This window comes from Nannobrachium achirus (genome assembly GCF_963921795.1).
Source record: "Nannobrachium achirus genome assembly, chromosome: 14".
NCBI lineage: Eukaryota > Metazoa > Chordata > Actinopteri > Myctophiformes > Myctophidae > Nannobrachium > Nannobrachium achirus.
Window position 1 is genome coordinate 39,015,567 of NC_137821.1, and position 22,640 is coordinate 39,038,206.

General features: G+C 44.9%; 1 protein-coding gene across 1 annotated transcript; it reads left to right on the forward strand.

Moving 5' to 3' along the window:
• Nucleotides 1-760: 760 nt before the first annotated feature.
• LOC308298031 (uncharacterized protein) lies at nucleotides 761-22,461 on the forward strand (the record flags this gene model as incomplete). The annotated part of the gene is made up of 2 exons (XM_080741595.1): nucleotides 761-4,663; nucleotides 18,577-22,461. The coding sequence occupies 2 exons, from the start codon at nucleotides 761-763 to the stop codon at nucleotides 22,459-22,461; spliced, it is 7,788 nt and encodes a 2,595-aa protein (XP_080597721.1).
• Between the last annotated feature and the right edge of the window lie 179 nt (nucleotides 22,462-22,640).

A 22,640-nucleotide genomic window follows, 5' to 3' on the forward strand; every position in this document is an offset into this window, starting at 1 on the left:
ATAGCAGATGTACAAGCTCATTGGGACACAAATAGCTACTCAAAATTGGAAATACTCCAGTAAAGTAAAAAAGTACATGGAAAGTGTACTTAAGTAAGTACAGTACTTGTATTTAGTTACTTTACACACAACCGTTAGGTTTTACCGTAGACTCTGTTTGTTTACTTCGATTAGCTAGTAGCTAGCTAGCTCCGAGCTACTAGCCGAAGCTAGCTAATAGCTCGCGAGCTACTAGCCGAAGCTAGCTAGTACAGTACTTGAGTGAATGTATTTAATTACTTTACACACACCACGTTAAGTTTTACCGTGGACTGGTGTTTGTTTACTTCGGCTAGCAAAAGCTCGCGAGCTAATTTGAACTTGGACGCAACCGACTCCCGTTTCAGCCAATCAAAAGCCGCGCCTCCCCCACGCTGGCACGCTCAACGCGTACGTTGGGGGCGTGGCTACGGCGCTGACCAATCAGCGCGTATGTTCCACACAGACAAGTTTAAAATACAACCGCCGACCGCAAAGCGTCGCACTTGGACTTGAGACTTCAGGAGAGCACACAATACTCCAGCAGCTAACTCCATATTAACATCTTGCTAACTTGCTAACGCAGCTAATACACGCCATATTTCGACCTAGGACTATCTACCCTGCATTTCTTTGGATATATATTTTTTCTTTCTTATTTTTTTTTCTTATTTTTTTTTTCTTATTTTTTTTAAAGAGATCTTAATCATCTTAGATCTTAGATCACCACCACCACAACACCATGGCTGAGAACTTTCTGGACGTGGGACCTCCCAACCCTAAGAGACGGAAGCTCGATGGACTAGACTCTACCCTCCCCAACGCACTCAATGCTAACAATCAGCTGCCTGGCCGGTCAGCTGTGGGCTCCATGGGCAACCTGTCCACAGCAGCGCCCCTCTCCAGCACAGGCACTAGGAAAGGTTGGCATGAGCACATCACTCAGGACCTGCGCAATCGCCTTGTACACAAACTAGTCCGAGCCATATTCCCATCGCCAGACCCGGCAGCTCTGAAGGACAAGCAGATGGAGAACCTGGTGGCTTATGCCAGGAAGGTGGAGGGGGCCATGTATGAGTCAGCTAACAGCAGGGAAGAGTACTACCACTTCCTGGCTGAGAAGATCTACAAGATCCAGAAGGAGCTGGCGGAGAAGTGGCGGTCGCGGCTCCAGAAACAGATCAACCAGGGTTCCATCCCACCCTGCCCTGCCCAGCCCCAAGCCGAGCCCCCCGCAGTGGCACAGGTGAAGGCCCCGCCTCATCCCCCTACCACGCCGCTGTCTCAACCGGTAGCCAGTCTAGATAACAGGGTGCCGACCCCTGCCTCAGCCGCCAGTGCTGACTTGCAATACCAGCACGCAGGAGCCGACTTGCCCATCCAGGAGACCAAAATCAAGCCGCGCCACGACCCACAGGAGTTTGAGGCTGCTGGCGGTAAAACAGAGCCCGAGATGGAGAGTGAGGAGGACTCTGGTTCGCTGTCGATGAAGAAAGAGGAGCCAGAGGAGAAGCACGAGGCAATGGAGGTAGAGGAGAAAGGTGGAGCTAACGGCACTACGACTTCACCCTCCTCTCAATCACAGAGGAAAGTCTTTAATCCAGAGGAGCTGCGCCAGGCTCTGATGCCCACCCTGGAATCTCTCTACAGGCAGGACCCAGAGTCACTGCCCTTCAGACAACCTGTAGAGCCCTTGCAGCTGGGCATCCCAGATTACTTTGACATTGTAAAGAACCCCATAGACCTGTCGACCATCAAGCGCAAGCTGGATACGGGCCAGTACCAAGACCCCTGGCAGTATGTGGAGGATGTCTGGCTCATGTTTAACAACGCCTGGCTGTACAACCGCAAGAAATCTTGCGTGTACAAGTACTGCTCCAAGCTGGCCGAGGTGTTCGAGTCCGAGATCGACCCAGTCATGCAGGGCCTGGGCTACTGCTGTGGTAGGAAGTACAAGTTTTCCTCTCAAACCCTCTGTTGCTATGGCAAACAGCATTGCAATATACACATTGGAGGCACATACTACAGCTACCAGAACAGGTATCATTTCTGTGAGAAGTGCTTCAATGAGATCCAGGGGGAGAGAGTGACCTTGGGAGATGACTATGCTCAGCCACAGACAATGATATTGAAAGACCAGTTTGAAAGGAAGAAGAATGAGACACTAGATGCTGAACCGTTTGTTGAATGTAAAGATTGTGGACGGAAGATGCACCAGATATGTGTTTTACACTACGACGTCATCTGGCCATCTGGATTCATCTGTGACAATTGTTTGAACAAGAGCGGTAAAACAAGGAAGGATAATACGTTTTCTGCAAAAAGATTACAGTCTACACGGTTGGGAACGTACATAGAGGACCGCGTGAATAAGTACTTGAAGAGACAGAACCACCCGGAGGCTGGAGAGGTGTTTGTGCGAGTGGTGGCCAGCTCTGACAAAACGGCCGTGGTTAAGCCTGGAATGAAAACCAGGTTTGTGGACAAAGGTGATATGCCAGAGACATTTCCTTACAGAACCAAAGCAATTTTCGCCTTTGAGGAGATTGATGGAGTGGACGTGTGCTTCTTTGGAATGCACGTACAGGAGTACGGCTCTGAATGCTCGTTCCCCAACACCAGGCGGGTATACATATCATACCTCGACAGTGTTCACTTCTTCAGACCTCGGATGCTACGAACGGCAGTCTACCAAGAGATTCTCATTGGCTATCTTGAATATGTCAAGAAACTCGGGTATGCCCAGGGTCACATCTGGTCAAGTCCGCCAACTGAAGGAGACGACTACATCTTCCACTGCCACCCTGCTGACCAGAAGATCCCTAAACCCAAGAGGCTTCAGGAGTGGTACAGGGCCATGCTGGACAAGGCCTACGAGGAGAAGATTCTGCACAGCTACAATGACATCTTCAAGCAGGCAACAGAGGACAGTGTGAACAGCGCCAATGAGCTTCCCTATTTTGAAGGTGACTTCTGGCCCAACGTTTTGGAGGAAAGCATCAAGGAGTTGGAACAGGAGGAGGAGGAGCGTAAGAAGGAGAACACCACGGCCTGTGAAACTGCTGAGGGCACACCAAGTGACACCAAGAAGAAAAACAACACGAAGGCCAATAAAAACAAGAGCAGAGTTAGCCGAGCCAATAAGAAGCCTGGAATGCCGAACGTAGCCAATGGCCTGTCCCAGAAGCTTTATGCCAGCCTGGAGAAACACAAAGAGGTGTTCTTTGTGATCCACCTGCACCCCACCCCCATTGTCAACACCCTGCCGCCCATCATGGACCCTGACCCCCTGCTGACCTGTGACCTGATGGACGGCCGCGACCCCTTCCTGACTCTGGCCAGGGACAAGCACTGGGAGTTCAGCTCCCTGAGGCGGTGCAAGTGGAGCACCATGTGCATGCTGGTGGAGCTGCACAACCAAGTCCAGGACCGCTTCGACTACACCTGCAACGAATGCAAGCACCATGTGGAGACGCGCTGGCACTGCACTGTCTGCGAGGACTTTGACCTGTGCATTAACTGCTACAACTCCAAGGGCCATGAGCACCAGATGGTTAAGTGTGGCCTGGGCCTGGATGATGATAGCAACAGCCAGAGTGGAGATGCCTCCAAGAGCCCTCAAGAGAGCTGGCGCTTGAGTATCCAGCGCTGCATCCAGGCCCTGGTCCACGCCTGCCAGTGCTGCAACGCTAACTGCTCCCTGCCGTCCTGCCAAAAGATGAAGAGGAAGGTTCAGCACACAAAGGATTGCAAGCGCAAGACCAATGGAGGCTGTCCCTTGTGCAAACAACTCATTGCTTTGTGTTGCTATCATGCCAAGCACTGTCAGGAAAACAAGTGTCCTGTACCGTTCTGCCTGAACTTAAAGCACATGCTTCCAGCAAGCGTCCAGCAGGCCAACAACCCACAGACCCCCCAGCAGCCTCTCTCTAACCAGTCCCAAAACCCCAACGCAGCTGTTGCCACGTCCTCAGGCTTCCCCAGCGCTCCCCACAATGGACAGCCCCAGGCACCTGTATGGCAAGGCAAGCCAGGGCCCCAGGCCTCTCTCCTCAACCAGCAGCCATCGCCTCCCTCACAACCGCCTCAGCAGCCTCCACCAGCTGCTGTCAAGATGGCGTGGCACATAGAGATGACGGCCCAAGCCCAGCAGAATCAGCAGAACTTCCGTTTCAACATGGACAGTCTTCAGATGAGCCCTCAGCAGCGCATGGCCGGACCCACGCAGGCACCCATGCAGTTGTTGGCAGGGCCATGGGGGCCCCAGGTTATGCAGCTCAGCATGGCCCCGGGACAGTGGCCCCAGCAACCAGGCCTTCCCCAAGGGCAGTCCCCACAGCAGGCGATGACCCTGCAACAAGCCATGGTGATGGCACAAGGGCAGCAGCCACAGCTGGCCCAGAGGATGTTGGTGGCGGTGCCCTCCCAGCAGCCTGGTGTCTGGCCACTGACAACACAGAGACCCGGCACCATTGCTCCCAATTCCCTCCAGGCCCTCATCCATACACTCAAGTCCCCCAGCTCACCTCAGCAGCAGCAGCAGCAAGTCCTTGACATCCTGAAGTCCAACCCACAGCTAATGGCTGCTTTCATCAAGCAACGAACAGCCAAGTACCATGCCATCCAGCCTCAGCAGCAACACGCAGTATATGATATGAGGGATTGAACTTTGGCTACGCCACCACCTTTTCTTGACTGGTAGGCCTACAAGACATTTTATGCAAATGGTTTTACTGCTACAAGGCTTCAAAAACAAATGTTTTCAGACCAGCAGCAGCTATTCAGAACACAGATCACACAAGAGGAAGTGACTTTTGTTGATGAAAACAGAACACAAGTGTTACAGAAAGTGGTATTTATTGGGTGTTATTTCTTTTTACTTCACTGTGCAGAACAAATCATACAAGATGTAACATAACATGCCTTCAAAATATCTTCAAATAAAATAGGGTTGTATGGAAAAACGTATCAAATTGATCAGTAAGCTATTTGTAAATATTGTATATAATGTTGTATTTGTCATATTTTTCTAATGTATTGTTTTTACCCTGTGGGCCTATATCCTGTAATAAAGTGAACATAAACCAGAGTTGAGCCTCTTTTTATATATTTGTTTTATATGCAATTGGTTCAATTTGACATCCTTTTAAATGTACTGAAAGCTAAAGTACAGTAGTCAACCATAGTGCCAACCAATATAACAAGCTAAGGGCACGGTCATACAGCACGCTCCCTCAATTACAGTTTGGTATAATTATTAAACAGTCTACTCGAATGCACCAATTTATTTCAATGGGAATGGTTTGCTTCCATTTTGCAGATTTCTGCAAAAAACAAAAACAAACGCTCCATTGCCATTGAAATGCATTGGCAGAATATAGGTGCAGTGTGACCGTGCCATTATATGGGAAAACAATCTAAGAACGCATCTAAGAGTGAGTGCTACTGTTTTTCAAAACTATTGCTATATCTGTGGGTTCTTAGCAAGTTATGCACATTGTAAATGCCAAATGATTATAATTATTTCTGTGAACATGAACATGTAATAGTTTAATTTAAGTTATTATGGTATTAGCTTTGAAGCTGATCTTTGACAGAATGAATCATTCAAACAATAGTTTAATTTAATCAGAGTTAAGTTGGTGATATGAAGCTAATATTGATTGATTGAATATTTTATTACAATGGCTTCCAGTATCCACCACCTATGATGTCACTGGTAGGTGGGTTTCTGAACTGTCACATCCCTTATCTGAGACAGAGACGGGGTAGACAATAGTTTTACCATATTATGAGAAGCATTAACCCATTTAGGCCTAACCTATAGAATAGGGCTAAATCAGAAATTAGCATACAAAACAAATATGTTGCTACATACTGTACATGTACTGTAAGCCCCTCCTAAACAGCAAAATGTGTTCCCGGCCTGAATGGGTTGGTTGAGGTTGAAAATAGGTGAAGTTGTCTTCTAAGTACATAGTAATTACAATGCAATATGTTTGTGAAGTGGGCGATTCTGCATCATTATGAGTACTTCTATTTGATACTACAAGCATAGTTTTTATTCCATTACTTGTGTATGTTTACTGTAAAACGTAATTTCCACATTCTAGTATTGCAACGTCATGTAGAAAATAAGTAAAAACACAGAGTACTTCTTCCACCACTGACTAAGAGTCTTCAAGAACAGATATAATACCTATGATGTAAATATTTCCATTGAGAGTGCAGGCAGCTGTTCGATCCCACTGAATCTGCATAGGAGAGATTTCTGTCCATTCAGTGGTTTCAGGGTGGAATGGACGGACGGACGGACACACACACACACACACACACACACACACACGATAAGACATTATTCATTGTCAACAAGGAGGGAGAAGAGGAAGAAGAATGAATGTGTAATAATACCAACGCATTTTAAGTTAATCATTATCATGGCTGCTTGTGAGATAAACGTTTTTTTTCCCCCAATATACAGATAGGCGGGTGTTTCCTTTCTTTTGTGTGAAATGTTCTTTGGCACATCCAGGCCACCACAGAAAGGGTTCATTGTGCAAGTACATTTGCGTCCTTCTGGGTTCCCTGCCCTGGACCTCAGTCAAAGTAGTCCTCTATATCGATGTTGGGGTTGAGCAGCTCGTCTCTGTAGGGCGTCAGGTCCATCTGGTTGAGGATCAGGTTCTCAAACGTCTCCTCCAGGTCTGTCTCTCCGACGAGCACCGCCCCAACCATCCTACCACCACTTAAAACCACCTGCCAAAAACAAAAGCAGAGCAGTTAGCCAATAGATGATTATACAATTATAACCATGCACTGGTTAATTTGACATACAATTAAATAAACATTTATAGGTGAATTTAGTAAACTATGTGAGAGGTTCCCAACTTTTTCAGGCCATGACCTCCCAAAATAATCATATTTCGAGGGCATGGAGCGCAAAGAGGTTAAGAGACATTTTCAAAGTTTTACAGGATAGCTTTTCATTGATGGTAATAATTTAATTAAAACATTAAAAAGTCACATTTTAAAATACATTCATTGAAGCCTAATCTGCAAGTATAGATTGCTTAAACATGTTGTTTTTAATTCTAATAAAATAATTACAATGAATGGAAAGGTCCTGTAAAATTCTGAGAATTTCACATACGCCCGGAACAGCGGAAACCCCCTCCCTGACAAGCACTTGGAATGTAGTGTTATTTTGAGGCATTCAATTTAGTTTGACTCGGTTCCACAGGTACATTTTAGCCCCTTTCTTATATTATTTTACCATTGGCCAATGTTTAACCAGTTTTTATAGTATAGTTAGTTGATTATTTTTGATGCAGTATTTTTCTTTACTTTCTATTTTCTTTGGTAAATAGAAAAAAGTCCTTAAATTACCACTTCATCTGGGGACGCCCCCAAAATCATGTGGGAAGTCAGGGTTTGGAAGTCAGGTTTAGACATGCTCTGGTCCAGAGCTGACGCTCTGACAGACCTGTCGCTAAATGACTAGACCAGGATTTCTCATTCCCTACGAGTGCTCAGCTTGAGTCAAAATAAACTAAACTACTTCTATACTCACCAAACCAAGGTAGTTTTGTGTTGTTGAAAGTTTATTCTCCGCGGTGGGAAACCTCTCAGAACCCCACCCACTCTGTAAAATACATTATTTTTGTCATGAAATAAAACGCACCCACCTCGAGCCACCCAGCGGCCACCGCAGACACAACGGTTCACAACCCGGAAATAAGCGGCGGTCGAGTTGGATGCGTTTTATTTCATGACAAAAATAATCGTAGGGGCTGAGAAATCCCGGTCTGGTCATTTAGCGACGGGTCTGGACCAGAGCTAGGTGTAGACATGCTCTCTGAGTTATAGTTCAGAGAGTCAAGACATCTGGACTGAGGTGCACAGGTTCTGAGAAAAGCTTTTGAGACATTCAGTTTCACCAATATTACCACGATAACCACTGTTACCGTGACAATATTGAATTCATCAACAGAACCGTGACACAATGAAATAACCACTGTTAGCTTGACACACTGAATGCACCACTGTTACCTTGACATATTCCCGGCCTTTAGTGCAACGGACCAGCAGCTCTTGATCTAACCCCAGCCCCTGGCCATTAAACTTCCCCAGCAGGACAACCTGTAGTATGGACAAAATGTGAGAGACACACAGGTAGGTTTAGACAGCAGGTTGATTTAAATGTTAAGAAAAACAGGCAGTCAATAATATTCACTGGCCCCTTTTACAAATTATGTTTTGTATCCAGATAGTATTCACCCTAAAAACTATACATTTATATTTTCCCCAGTGCAAAACACAAAAACATAAGATTCACAGCTTTGCACCTGGAGTTGCTTGGTGCATAGCAGCAATTTATTCCATTTTCAATCGCATGTCCTACCCGACCACGGCTCCATACAGCTGGGTTCAATCATTAATCAGTTTTTTTTTTATTTCGCTCAAAAGTAAATGTTTCACTAGAAGCCAGTAGCGTAATGCCCAGAGTCCCTATCCCAGCGGTCCTGTATGGAGCCGTAGTCAGGTAGGACATGAAATCGAAAATGGAATAAATTGCTGCTTTGGACCAAACAACTGCTGGATCACCCTGGAAGCTTCCAAAAACATACTTTTAAAGTTAGGAAAGTCGTTTTCCACCAAAACTCTCCTTTACGCCTTGCCATAGCACAAAGCAATTTTTGTGCATAGCGTATAAGTCTTAAGAGGACCCTTGAAACCTGTTTTATCCGCAAAGCGCAAAGGTCTGGTCTGGTTGTATGCAAGAGCGCGCCTCATACCGTACCTTATAGTTGAAGAATTTGGTGATGTGTGAGAAGAGCTCGAAGCAGAACTCCAGCTCTATTGGTTCTGACAGGACGTGGGCAGCCATGCAGCTGCCAGCGTACCAGCCCATCTGACGAGCCTGAGTCCACAGACGCATCTAGCCAGAACATCACAGTCGCACACAGAACATCACGCAAGCACAGTCGCGCACACGCACACACACACACAGTCTTAGATAACTTGAACTCAAGTGAGAAATACTTTTAACCCCTTTCAATTCGCAGATGTCCCTATTTTAGCCCTGTCTCATAAATTGTCAAAGATCTACAATCTCACAGGCTTGTACAGTATGTATATCTATATGGGTTTAAGTGGCCAACTAAGAATTTGATTCCAAAGCATTGCAAATGTATTACTACGGAAAATAAGTCATTATTATCAGAAAGGTCTCATCTTTGAATTCAATAGTAAACTAAAATAAGTTTTACTTTTATCCTAGCAATCAATTTGTATGAGGAATGCAGCAACGTCTACCTGCTGCCACAGTGGGCTGTGTTCCCAGCATGCCGTGCACACGTCTCCTGCAGCATAGATGTCTGCTTGTGATGTCATCATGTGGTCGTCTACTCGTAGACCGCCGTCATGTGCCAGCACAAACTACACACACAGGCAAATATTATACAGCAGCACTTTAGTGGATACTTCTCCATTTCTTCTACTATGCATGTGTTTTTTACATTCAAACGTTGTGTCATCATCCCCAATTCAATTGCCAGCAGGCTACACATTCTCTCACTTGTATCCAAAAACAAAATCATCTCCATTACTTCTGGTCAGGTGTTAGTGACCCTAAGATTATAATGGCTTCTACTTGCATTATAATAAATACTTTTCAAGTTTAAACTCTCATTTAATTTAGGTTAAGGTTAATCAAAACCCAAGTCAAAATTAACACTATTGTCTACATACAGTACCACCATGCATACATATCCTTACATTATTTCCTTGAAGAAATGGTTCTGTGTTGGGCACCACACCAGTAGCACTGACAATGAAGTCACAGCCAATTGTCTTCCCATTAGTCAGCCGGACGTAGACTGGCCAAGATCCTATGAATACAGTAGTGAGAAAACAACAATTTGTAGAATGTTAGGGATAGGGTTCTCCTCTTAGGCTCCTAGTTCATTACATTACAAAAAATCCATACTTTGGTAAATGAGCGAGAAAACACTAATGTTATACTGCCGCCGAATTAGTTACTGTATCAAATATGAGTATCTAAATATTGTAAATTATACAGACTACAGAGCCACCTCCCTGACAATATAGTCTGGACAATTGGTTTCTGTTTGGAACACAATTCTTATATGAGACGACTGACCCAGATGACCCAATGTTATTCTCCGTAGAAAAAATCCTTCCTGACCCAGGGGATGAACGAGTGATGTCAGGACTTCGGTAGTCAACAGATTCTACAATTAGAACTACATACAAACATTCTACAACTATATAGATGTACCGTAGAGTCTACAAAGACAACAAACACAGTGGTATTTCAGGGCAATCTGTATTAATCCTCTGACTGCCAAAGGTGGTGTAAGATTAGAATGTTTTTGGTTAAATTGTGTTAAATGGTTCTATACTAGTACTAGTAATAATTGATATTGAGTGTACAGTATGTTCAGTAGCAGGGGTCTCCCCAGCTCTTTCGTAAACAGAACAAGCCATACTAGAGTACCTTTAAGTTACAAGAATGCCAACATGAGTCGCAAAATGACCTCACCTCTCTCAGATACAGGCGTTTCCAGCTCCTCATGTGTGTAGATCTTGTCCACTTCACACTGATATTCCACAGACACAGACACTCTCTGTGGACAACACATAGAGAGCAGATGTAGAAAGTATGACCTTACTCAAACACCAGCTAATGTCCTCTGTCCACTATACATAACAAAGCATATCTGTATTTAATTATCAAATGAAATTAAAAAAGTCCACCAAGGTGGTAAGGAAGCGGCACTCCAAAATAAACATATATATATTTTTTTTTAGTCAAGATTTATTTTCCAACAAATTTCCATTTTCTTTATTCTTGCGTGTTTTGGCATGACGTCTTCATCAGAGCAAGCTTCTGTTTTACTACTTTAGTTATGTTTATAATAATAAACATAATAACTACTTTATTATGTTTGTCTTGTATGCTCAGTACTTTCCACTTCCCAACTATGGAATTTGACTGCCACAGATCGGCTAAATTTGCTACTTTTGCACAACACTGTCATACGACAAAGTATAAAAATTTCTGAAATCATAAAAAGACGAAACATGGAGATATGAGGTTTCTGCCCGACAGCGAAGCTAAGCTAGCCTTGTTCCAGACCCTGAATCGCTAGCCACACCCCTTTAATTTGGTGAAACGAAATGTCAATTCAGGCTGAGTGTCAGGCTAAAGCTAAGCTATACTACTCCATAAATGATCACCTCGTCTGCACCTCTCAGAGTGATGCCTTCATTCCAGTCTGGTCCCAGGGCACTGCCAGGCTCTGCAGAGGTAGAACCACCTTCTCGTCTGTCTCCTAGTACACACGCACGCACGCACGCACGCACACACACACACGCACACACACGCGCACACACACACACACACACACACAGTAGTAAAATTGTTTGCAGTGAAATCAATAGTGTGAATGCAATTTCTCTGCCGTCTGGGAGCCAGAAGGTTCTAAGCTCTAAAGTAGCCTGATAATGCCTCGGCGGTTTGAGTCAAGATCCCAATGATCTTTACTACATGTCTTTACTCATCTCTCTCTCTCCATGTTTCCTGTCCATCTCCACTTTCCACAAAAAATAGAGGCAGAAAAAGCCCCCAAAAATATCTAAATAAATAAAAAGGTCACCACTGACATTGGGTCCATAATGAAATCAATGCCTGAGGACTGGGGAGCAGTTAGGTGTTAAGTGCGTGCCTTGCTCAAGACAAGAACACTTCAACAGCCATGTTTCTCATTCAAATGTAATCATGCTTACAGTGTCAAATAAGATTATACAATTTAAAAAGTGTTAAATACAGATTTATCAAATGACTCAAGGACTGATTACGACTTGAGTATTTCGGGCTTGTTGCGTTTCTTGTTGAACGGCCCCAGAATGGCTTTTACACCGCCTGAGGAGCAGTCAACGGGCAAGGTATTATGAGAAGGCACAGAAGGTTCTGTGTACTTCAGTCAGTCTATTTGAGTGTGGCCACCTGCAGTGTAGGTGTGGGACGGTCCAGGCCTGGCCTCCTCTGTGGTGTAACGGGCTCTCTTACAGGTGGCGCCCCCCTCTGGTCGTTCTGCCTCCAGGGAGGGGATCAGAAACTGTGCAGCTCCTGCATCAAAGAACGCGTTCCCTATGGCCTTGTCCTTCACTGCCCAGATCACCTCACAGCCTTGCACTTCGTACCTGAAGAACAAAAACACAGCAACACTTTTTTAGAACATTAACCCTGCCATCTCTATTTTGGGCATATCATTAATCATTATAGGTGGAAAGCTAAAATGTATTGCTCAAAATGTTGTTTTGCATGTAATGCACAATATAGGTAAAGCGCCTTGGATAAAGGCACTATATAAATGCACCATTTACCATTTATTATAGTTACTATCTCAGTGGTTTGTTCCCCTTTAAAATATGTTTTACTGAACTTACGAGAAATTAATCATATATCATAATGTGCATTGTTATGGTCCATAAAGAAAAAGATAAATGTACCACTAAGCACAATTGTGATAGTGTAAATGTTGAGGTCATATGCGATACCTCGTGCAACTGAGCATTGATGGTAAACTCACACTAATTCCAAGGCAATACCGCCATTTCCCACAACCACAATCCTCTTTGCCTTGGATAACCGCTTCTGAAACTCCTGCAAGCACAAAGAACTGGTAAACTTTCACATATTTATTTTTTATAGCCATCAGGTTTTCTATTTCTCTCTCTTGAACCAGAACATTTCAATCAATAACACCATTATATCCATCATCAATCAATCTTCTACACTAATTCTTCATATTCTGTAAGTATGTATGTTATGACATGACCAGTGACACCTCCTTGCAGCGAGGAGGATACACCAAGTGTCTCGGAAGAGATACTTGGTTGTTTTAGCAGCAACAGAGATAAGGGATGCTGTGTCCTACCTGGGCACTGTCTGTGTCCCGTATCCCCAGCACAAAAGGGTTGTCCTTGGTCAGGAGTTTTGGTCTGGCCCCACTGCAGATGCACAGCTTCTCATAACCCACCTCCAGACCATCCAAGGTCTGTAGAGTCTGATAATCAAAGAGGAGGAGGACTGAGCACTATATTGACATAATATCAATATGAGTGATATGGGAGTAGATATATCGCGTGTGATCAGGATATCGTGAAATGCCAAGTGTTGTGTAGTGTGGTTGAAGAGGGAAAAAACTTCAAATCAAAACAATATCATCAACCTAAAATGTGTGCTCAAAAACAGAGTCAGTATACGGTATAAGAGTAAATTAACAATTTAATGTCCAAATGGAGTATCATATGTGTTTGCAGATAACTAATAAAAGTAACAGTAAAAGGTATAAAAGATTATAAGTAACTGTAAAGTATGTCTGGAACTCATACATTTCATCTTGTAACAGCAGACTGTGTGCATGGCATAGCTTTGGGCAGCATTTGCAATCAAACGTCCACAGGGTGGCAGTAGTGGACAGGTAATAAAGGACCCTACTGTGGCTCAGTGATGTTGCTGCATGACAGTCCGTGCTACAGTACAGTATGTAATATACACAGTCTAGTATAGCAACCCGGTCATACAGGTTGATCATGACCTTGTACTAATATATTGTTTTGTTATCCAAAACGATGCTCCAATTAAAAGGAAATACCAGCCTTTAAATCAAAGTAAGTGGTTTGTTGTTGTTTTTCAACCTGGACCATGTTTTCTTGGTTGCATCAAACCCATGGGTTCTGATAACATTTGTCACTTCTGTCAGTGTAGAACTTTACATACCAGATGCACAGTCCATCATAGGGGTAGAACAAACACATCTGAACCCAACATGTTTAAAACACAATAACTTCAACTAGGCCTGCATATTTTTTTTTACCATCATATTGACAATTTGGACAATATTAGTAAATATCCTTGGATATGCTTCATCCAACAACAGTATGCCAAACAATATCCTCTATGCTGAAATCTCCTTGCAGGCGTCTCAGGTATGTTGCTCGTTACTCTAGACAACAGTATATGCCGTAAAAAAGGACAGTTTATTAGTACTTTTATAATTGTGTATTATTGATTCATTGCTTACCATAGGATATTATAGAAAGCATTATGACGCACTAGGAATTGGAAGATATGGCTAAACTTTGAATGCTTTTACATTTTATTGGAAGTGTCTTTTATCCAAAATACTTTATAGCATTTGGCACAGCTGTCTGCCCCTTAAGCTCTCCATTTGATGAGCTGCAAAATAGGAACATGGCATTGACAAGCCAGAGGCCACCACCCTCCTCAATGAATAGAATATAAATACTATATTGATCTCTGTGGGAAATGTTCAATAGAAACATGGCATTGACTATCCTCCCTCCTCCATGTATGAAAAGCTACTCACATGGTTGTGTGCGTGGAGGGCTATGGCAGCAGATTGGATTACGGTGAGGTTGGGGTATTTCTCCTCCAGAACACTGGATGGACGTTCAGCAACGTCAAACTCTTCCAGCGTCTTGGAAACCTGACAAAAACAAACAGTGTTTTTGTCAATTGCAGTGGTTTTCATTTCAACCAGTGGTCCAGGGACAACCAGTGGTCCTTGAGGGTGTTCAAGGTGTTCCCCAGCTAAATGAGCTAAATAAAGTTGGTAACCAAATGGACCCTTATAGATCACTCTTGAAAGCATAAAATGAAACCAAACCATTTGGTTTCATTTTACGTTGTCAAGAGTTAAATTATTGTTAAACATCTGCAGTATGCACAATTAGATAATGTAGAAGAATTGTTATTATATCTCTCCTATGGTCCCACACCAATACAGCATAGAATTATGGACAAAATCTTATCCAACAACAAGAAAATATTCTACGTTTTGGGTCTGAGAGACTAAATCGCATCAACTGGTGGTCCGTGGCTCAAATGCAGAATAAATAATGGACCTTGATATGAAAAGGGTTGAAAACCACTGGCCTAATGTGAATACTAAACCTCCATTCTCCCTTACAAAGTTCAAATGAAATCAAAAGGCTGATGACAGATGTACCACTCAAGAAATATGATATGAAGAGTAACCCGGTGTTATAGCAAGGTGCTATAACATTCATTTGCATACTGTCATTGTCATGTATACTGTCATTTGTATACGGTCATTGTCATGTATACTGTCATTTGTATACGGTCATTGTCATGTATACTGTCATTTGTATATTGTCAGAGTTACAGGTCAATTTAGACCTCCCAAAAGGAACCGAGAGTCCCTGGACCCCACTTTGAGGACCACTGGTCTAAATGGTCTGTTACTCCTTTTTCTTTCAGTTTTTGTTATCTTGTAGCCAGGTGGTTGTACGGTTAAGTAACTAGAAAAATAACCATAAAATTACCAACATGAAAAAGAATCGTGATAAGATTGTGTATTGTGGTACAGCTTGGAAGAATATTGTGATTTGGGATATTGTATTTTTCCATATAGCCCACCCCTACGTCCAACTTGAGTGCTATGAATAGACACACATGAACTTTTGGTGTGGATCAGGGAACAGACCCTCATCATCATCATCCTCACTTGCCTGAAGTTCTCCACTGTTTTGATGTGAGGTGCTGCAGTGACCAGAGCCACGCCAGCGGATGGAAACCGGGACAACAGCTGTTTATGTCACATGGAAACAATTTGATCAGCAACTGTTGTTAACTTGTTAGGCAGTAGTATAATGACATTGATGACTCTGGGTGACCAAACGTCATCAAATAGCTGATCAGAGAGAGAACTCAACAAAGTACAACAATCCATAACCCCCCCCCCCCCCAGTTTTCACAACTAACAAGCCATTACCTTTGCCTTACCACAAGGTAATAACCAGTGGTGTAAAGTACAATATTGAGGTATTAGCACTTTACTTGTGTATTTCCCAATTTTCAATACTTTTACTTCTAGGCCTACTCCATTACATCTCGGATCCAAATATTGTACTTTTACTTCACTATGATTATTTGAAAGATTTGGTAGTTACTTTGCAGATATAAATTACAATATCATAAAACATACATTAACCACTTTAGCCCTATTTTATACCTAGGCTATTTGAAAATAGCCAATCAATCTACATACAAGATCTGCTATTTTCTAACATTTTATGCTTTTACTTTTGGTACTTTTTGAGTACATTTTGATGCCAAGCCAATACCTTCGCAGTCGCAATTTTACTAATTTTGAATTACGGACTTTTACTTGTAACTTGTAAGTAATTCTACATTGCAGTAGCCGCAAATTGCTACACTAGATTTTTTTATAATCGGATGAATCTAGGGTTGCAATACCTCCCATAGGCAGCCAATGCATCAATCAAAACGTTATTTTGCTATCTGATTGTATTAAACAACGTCAGTGAGCTTGTAGATCAGCTATTTTTGAGGTTTGTTGTAGAGGGAAAAAAGAACAGATAAAGATACAAGTTTTCCAAGTATTGAGGGTTTAAGTAGTTAATTGTCTGAAAATACATAATATGTCAAATGTTATCTAAGAAATCTATGAAAGATTTACAACACAATTCTATACAATATGTCGAGTGGGGGACCCTGCTTCATCTTCATGTCAACTAGGGTCCTTGGCTTGAAAAATGTTGAAGATCCTCCAGCTATAGATGGACTGTATAGTGTATACCATGAGCTATATTGCACACAACATTTATCATGATTGTACCTCTATGGCTGAGTGATCATTTTGAGGTATTTGTACTTTACTTGAGTACTTCCAATTTCCAATACTTTTACTTCTATGCAAAGCCACTACATTTCAGAGGCAAATATTATACTTTTACTCCACTACATTTATATGAAAACTCGAGTTACTACTTACTTACTGTAGATGGCTAATAGCAAGGTCACACTGTGAGTTTGTAGATCTCTATTTTCAAAGGATTTTATAGGCCTACATTTGAAAACTTGTGAACTTTGTATTTTAAGTATATGTTTTGTACTTTTAAGTACATTTTGCATTCCAGACTTTTACTTTCAACAGAGTATTTCTACATTGCAGTATTGATTATTTACTTAAATAGTACTTTTTTCCCAACACTGGTTATCTAATCCACAGCCATGGATGAAATGTTTTCTAAATATAATTGGCTCGACTTGAAACTGAGTTTGCATGTCCAAACTAAAAATGTGTAATTAAACCACAATCAAATCCATATCTAACCATAGCCTACAGTAAACAGTAAACACAGGCTAACGTAAATCCGTAAGCTAGGCTACATCCATACACACTGCCTAAAGCCTATGTTGAATATGAACTTGAAGACTAAACGAAATCTGATCTGAACGTTCATTAGAAAGCAAAACAGTGCTACAAACAGTTTGATCGAGGAACACTTACATGTTGATGTAATGTAAAAGGTCACGTTCTATTTGAAGCCCCATTCAGACTGTATCTGACTGTGTGACGTGTGAGGGATAATCACTGTCACTAATGAATATTGGTTAAGTCACGAATCCCGGGGCAGCGTTTACCTTGAAGCGGCCAATAGTGGAAAAACTACTCGAATGTTTTACTCAAGTAAAAGTATAAATGTTGTAGAAATACTTTGTTACAACAAATACAGCTAATTAAGTTGCTAAACGCCCGGAATTCCATGAATGTACATAGGTAAAAGTAGACCTACAAAAGTATTGAAGTGTAAAAGTGCTCATTATGCAGAATGTCCAGTTTTCAAATCGTCTATAAAAATACATCTTTGAAAATAGCAGATGTACAAGCTCATTGGGACACAAATAGCTACTCAAAATTGGAAATACTCCAGTAAAGTAAAAAGTACATGGAAAGTGTACTTAAGTACAGTGCTTGTATTTAGTTACTTTACACACAACCGTTAGGTTTTACCGTAGACTCTGTTTGTTTACTTCGATTAGCTAGTAGCTAGCTCCGAGCTACTAGCCGAAGCTAGCTAATAGCTCGCGAGCTACTAGCCGAAGCTAGCTAGTACAGTACTTGAGTGAATGTATTTAGTTACTTTACACACACCACTGTAAGTTTTACCGTGGACTGGTGTTTGTTTACTTCGGCTAGCTAGTTAGCTAGCTCCGAGCTAGCTAAAAGCTCGCGAGCTAATTTGAACTTGGACGCAACCGACTCCCGTTTCAGCCAATCAAAAGCCGCGCCTCCCCCACGCTGGCACGCTCAACGCGTACGTTGGGGGCGTGGCTACGGCGCTGACCAATCAGCGCGTATGTTCCACACAGACAAGTTTAAAATACAACCGCCGACCGCAAAGCGTCGCACTTGGACTTGAGACTTCAGAGAGAGCACACGACACTCAAGATACTCCAGCAGCTAACTCCATATTAACATCTTGCTAACGCAGCTAATACACGCCATATTTCGACCTAGGACTATCTACCCTGCATTTCTTTGGATATATATTTTTTCTTTCTTATTTTTTTTTCTTATTTTTTTTTTCTTATTTTTTTTAAAGAGACTATCTGATCACCACCACCACAACACCATGGCTGAGAACTTTCTGGACGTGGGACCTCCCAACCCTAAGAGACGGAAGCTCGATGGACTAGACTCTACCCTCCCCAACGCACTCAATGCTAACAATCAGCTGCCTGGCCGGTCAGCTGTGGGCTCCATGGGCAACCTGTCCACAGCAGCGCCCCTCTCCAGCACAGGCACTAGGAAAGGTTGGCATGAGCACATCACTCAGGACCTGCGCAATCGCCTTGTACACAAACTAGTCCGAGCCATATTCCCATCGCCAGACCCGGCAGCTCTGAAGGACAAGCAGATGGAGAACCTGGTGGCTTATGCCAGGAAGGTGGAGGGGGCCATGTATGAGTCAGCTAACAGCAGGGAAGAGTACTACCACTTCCTGGCTGAGAAGATCTACAAGATCCAGAAGGAGCTGGCGGAGAAGTGGCGGTCGCGGCTCCAGAAACAGATCAACCAGGGTTCCATCCCACCCTGCCCTGCCCAGCCCCAAACCCAAGCCGAGCCCCCCGCAGTGGCACAGGTGAAGGCCCCGCCTCATCCCCCTACCACGCCGCTGTCTCAACCGGTAGCCAGTCTAGATAACAGGGTGCCGACCCCTGCCTCAGCCGCCAGTGCTGACTTGCAATACCAGCACGCAGGAGCCGACTTGCCCATCCAGGAGACCAAAATCAAGCCGCGCCACGACCCACAGGAGTTTGAGGCTGCTGGCGGTAAAACAGAGCCCGAGATGGAGAGTGAGGAGGACTCTGGTTCGCTGTCGATGAAGAAAGAGGAGCCAGAGGAGAAGCACGAGGCAATGGAGGTAGAGGAGAAAGGTGGAGCTAACGGCACTACGACTTCACCCTCCTCTCAATCACAGAGGAAAGTCTTTAATCCAGAGGAGCTGCGCCAGGCTCTGATGCCCACCCTGGAATCTCTCTACAGACAGGACCCAGAGTCACTGCCCTTCAGACAACCTGTAGAGCCCTTGCAGCTGGGCATCCCAGATTACTTTGACATTGTAAAGAATCCCATAGACCTGTCGACCATCAAGCGCAAGCTGGATACGGGCCAGTACCAAGACCCCTGGCAGTATGTGGAGGATGTCTGGCTCATGTTTAACAACGCCTGGCTGTACAACCGCAAGAAATCTTGCGTGTACAAGTACTGCTCCAAGCTGGCCGAGGTGTTCGAGTCCGAGATCGACCCAGTCATGCAGGGCCTGGGCTACTGCTGTGGTAGGAAGTACAAGTTTTCCTCTCAAACCCTCTGTTGCTATGGCAAACAGCATTGCAATATACACATTGGAGGCACATACTACAGCTACCAGAACAGGTATCATTTCTGTGAGAAGTGCTTCAATGAGATCCAGGGGGAGAGAGTGACCTTGGGAGATGACTATGCTCAGCCACAGACAATGATATTGAAAGACCAGTTTGAAAGGAAGAAGAATGAGACACTAGATGCTGAACCGTTTGTTGAATGTAAAGATTGTGGACGGAAGATGCACCAGATATGTGTTTTACACTACGACGTCATCTGGCCATCTGGATTCATCTGTGACAATTGTTTGAACAAGAGCGGTAAAACAAGGAAGGATAATACGTTTTCTGCAAAAAGATTACAGTCTACACGGTTGGGAACGTACATAGAGGACCGCGTGAATAAGTACTTGAAGAGACAGAACCACCCGGAGGCTGGAGAGGTGTTTGTGCGAGTGGTGGCCAGCTCTGACAAAACGGCCGTGGTTAAGCCTGGAATGAAAACCAGGTTTGTGGACAAAGGTGATATGCCAGAGACATTTCCTTACAGAACCAAAGCAATTTTCGCCTTTGAGGAGATTGATGGAGTGGACGTGTGCTTCTTTGGAATGCACGTACAGGAGTACGGCTCTGAATGCTCGTTCCCCAACACCAGGCGGGTATACATATCATACCTCGACAGTGTTCACTTCTTCAGACCTCGGATGCTACGAACGGCAGTCTACCAAGAGATTCTCATTGGCTATCTTGAATATGTCAAGAAACTCGGGTATGCCCAGGGTCACATCTGGTCAAGTCCGCCAACTGAAGGAGACGACTACATCTTCCACTGCCACCCTGCTGACCAGAAGATCCCTAAACCCAAGAGGCTTCAGGAGTGGTACAGGGCCATGCTGGACAAGGCCTACGAGGAGAAGATTCTGCACAGCTACAATGACATCTTCAAGCAGGCAACAGAGGACAGTGTGAACAGCGCCAATGAGCTTCCCTATTTTGAAGGTGACTTCTGGCCCAACGTTTTGGAGGAAAGCATCAAGGAGTTGGAACAGGAGGAGGAGGAGCGTAAGAAGGAGAACACCACGGCCTGTGAAACTGCTGAGGGCACACCAAGTGACACCAAGAAGAAAAACAACACGAAGGCCAATAAAAACAAGAGCAGAGTTAGCCGAGCCAATAAGAAGCCTGGAATGCCGAACGTAGCCAATGGCCTGTCCCAGAAGCTTTATGCCAGCCTGGAGAAACACAAAGAGGTGTTCTTTGTGATCCACCTGCACCCCACCCCCATTGTCAACACCCTGCCGCCCATCATGGACCCTGACCCCCTGCTGACCTGTGACCTGATGGACGGCCGCGACCCCTTCCTGACTCTGGCCAGGGACAAGCACTGGGAGTTCAGCTCCCTGAGGCGGTGCAAGTGGAGCACCATGTGCATGCTGGTGGAGCTGCACAACCAAGTCCAGGACCGCTTCGACTACACCTGCAACGAATGCAAGCACCATGTGGAGATGCGCTGGCACTGCACTGTCTGCGAGGACTTTGACCTGTGCATTAACTGCTACAACTCCAAGGGCCATGAGCACCAGATGGTTAAGTGTGGCCTGGGCCTGGATGATGATAGCAACAGCCAGAGTGGAGATGCCTCCAAGAGCCCTCAAGAGAGCTGGCGCTTGAGTATCCAGCGCTGCATCCAGGCCCTGGTCCACGCCTGCCAGTGCTGCAACGCTAACTGCTCCCTGCCGTCCTGCCAAAAGATGAAGAGGAAGGTTCAGCACACAAAGGATTGCAAGCGCAAGACCAATGGAGGCTGTCCCTTGTGCAAACAACTCATTGCTTTGTGTTGCTATCATGCCAAGCACTGTCAGGAAAACAAGTGTCCTGTACCGTTCTGCCTGAACTTAAAGCACATGCTTCCAGCAAGCGTCCAGCAGGCCAACAACCCACAGACCCCCCAGCAGCCTCTCTCTAACCAGTCCCAAAACCCCAACGCAGCTGTTGCCACGTCCTCAGGCTTCCCCAGCGCTCCTGGCAATGGACAGCCCCAGGCACCTGTATGGCAAGGCAAGCCAGGGCCCCAGGCCTCTCTCCTCAACCAGCAGCCATCGCCTCCCTCACAACCGCCTCAGCAGCCTCCACCAGCTGCTGTCAAGATGGCGTGGCACATAGAGATGACGGCCCAAGCCCAGCAGAATCAGCAGAACTTCCGTTTCAACATGAACAGTCTTCAGATGAGCCCTCAGCAGCGCATGGCCGGACCCACGCAGGCACCCATGCAGTTGTTGGCAGGGCCATGGGGGCCCCAGGTTATGCAGCTCAGCATGGCCCCGGGACAGTGGCCCCAGCAACCAGGCCTTCCCCAAGGGCAGTCCCCACAGCAGGCGATGACCCTGCAACAAGCCATGGTGATGGCACAAGGGCAGCAGCCACAGCTGGCCCAGAGGATGTTGGTGGCGGTGCCCTCCCAGCAGCCTGGTGTCTGGCCACTGACAACACAGAGACCCGGCACCATTGCTCCCAATTCCCTCCAGGCCCTCATCCATACACTCAAGTCCCCCAGCTCACCTCAGCAGCAGCAGCAGCAAGTCCTTGACATCCTGAAGTCCAACCCACAGCTAATGGCTGCTTTCATCAAGCAACGAACAGCCAAGTACCATGCCATCCAGCCTCAGCAGCAACACGCAGTATATGATATGAGGTAGAGGTCTTCGGACCTGCCCGAGATCCGAAATTACCCGCGATCCGAACCGAACCGAGCCGGGTAACGGGGCCGTTTTCTAGCTTTTACCGCGGGGCGGGCCGGGGCCGGGGCCGTCTGCCCCGGTTCCCCGGGTATCTCCTGTTACCCGAGTGGAGCCGAGACAGGCCGAGATTGAAGTGA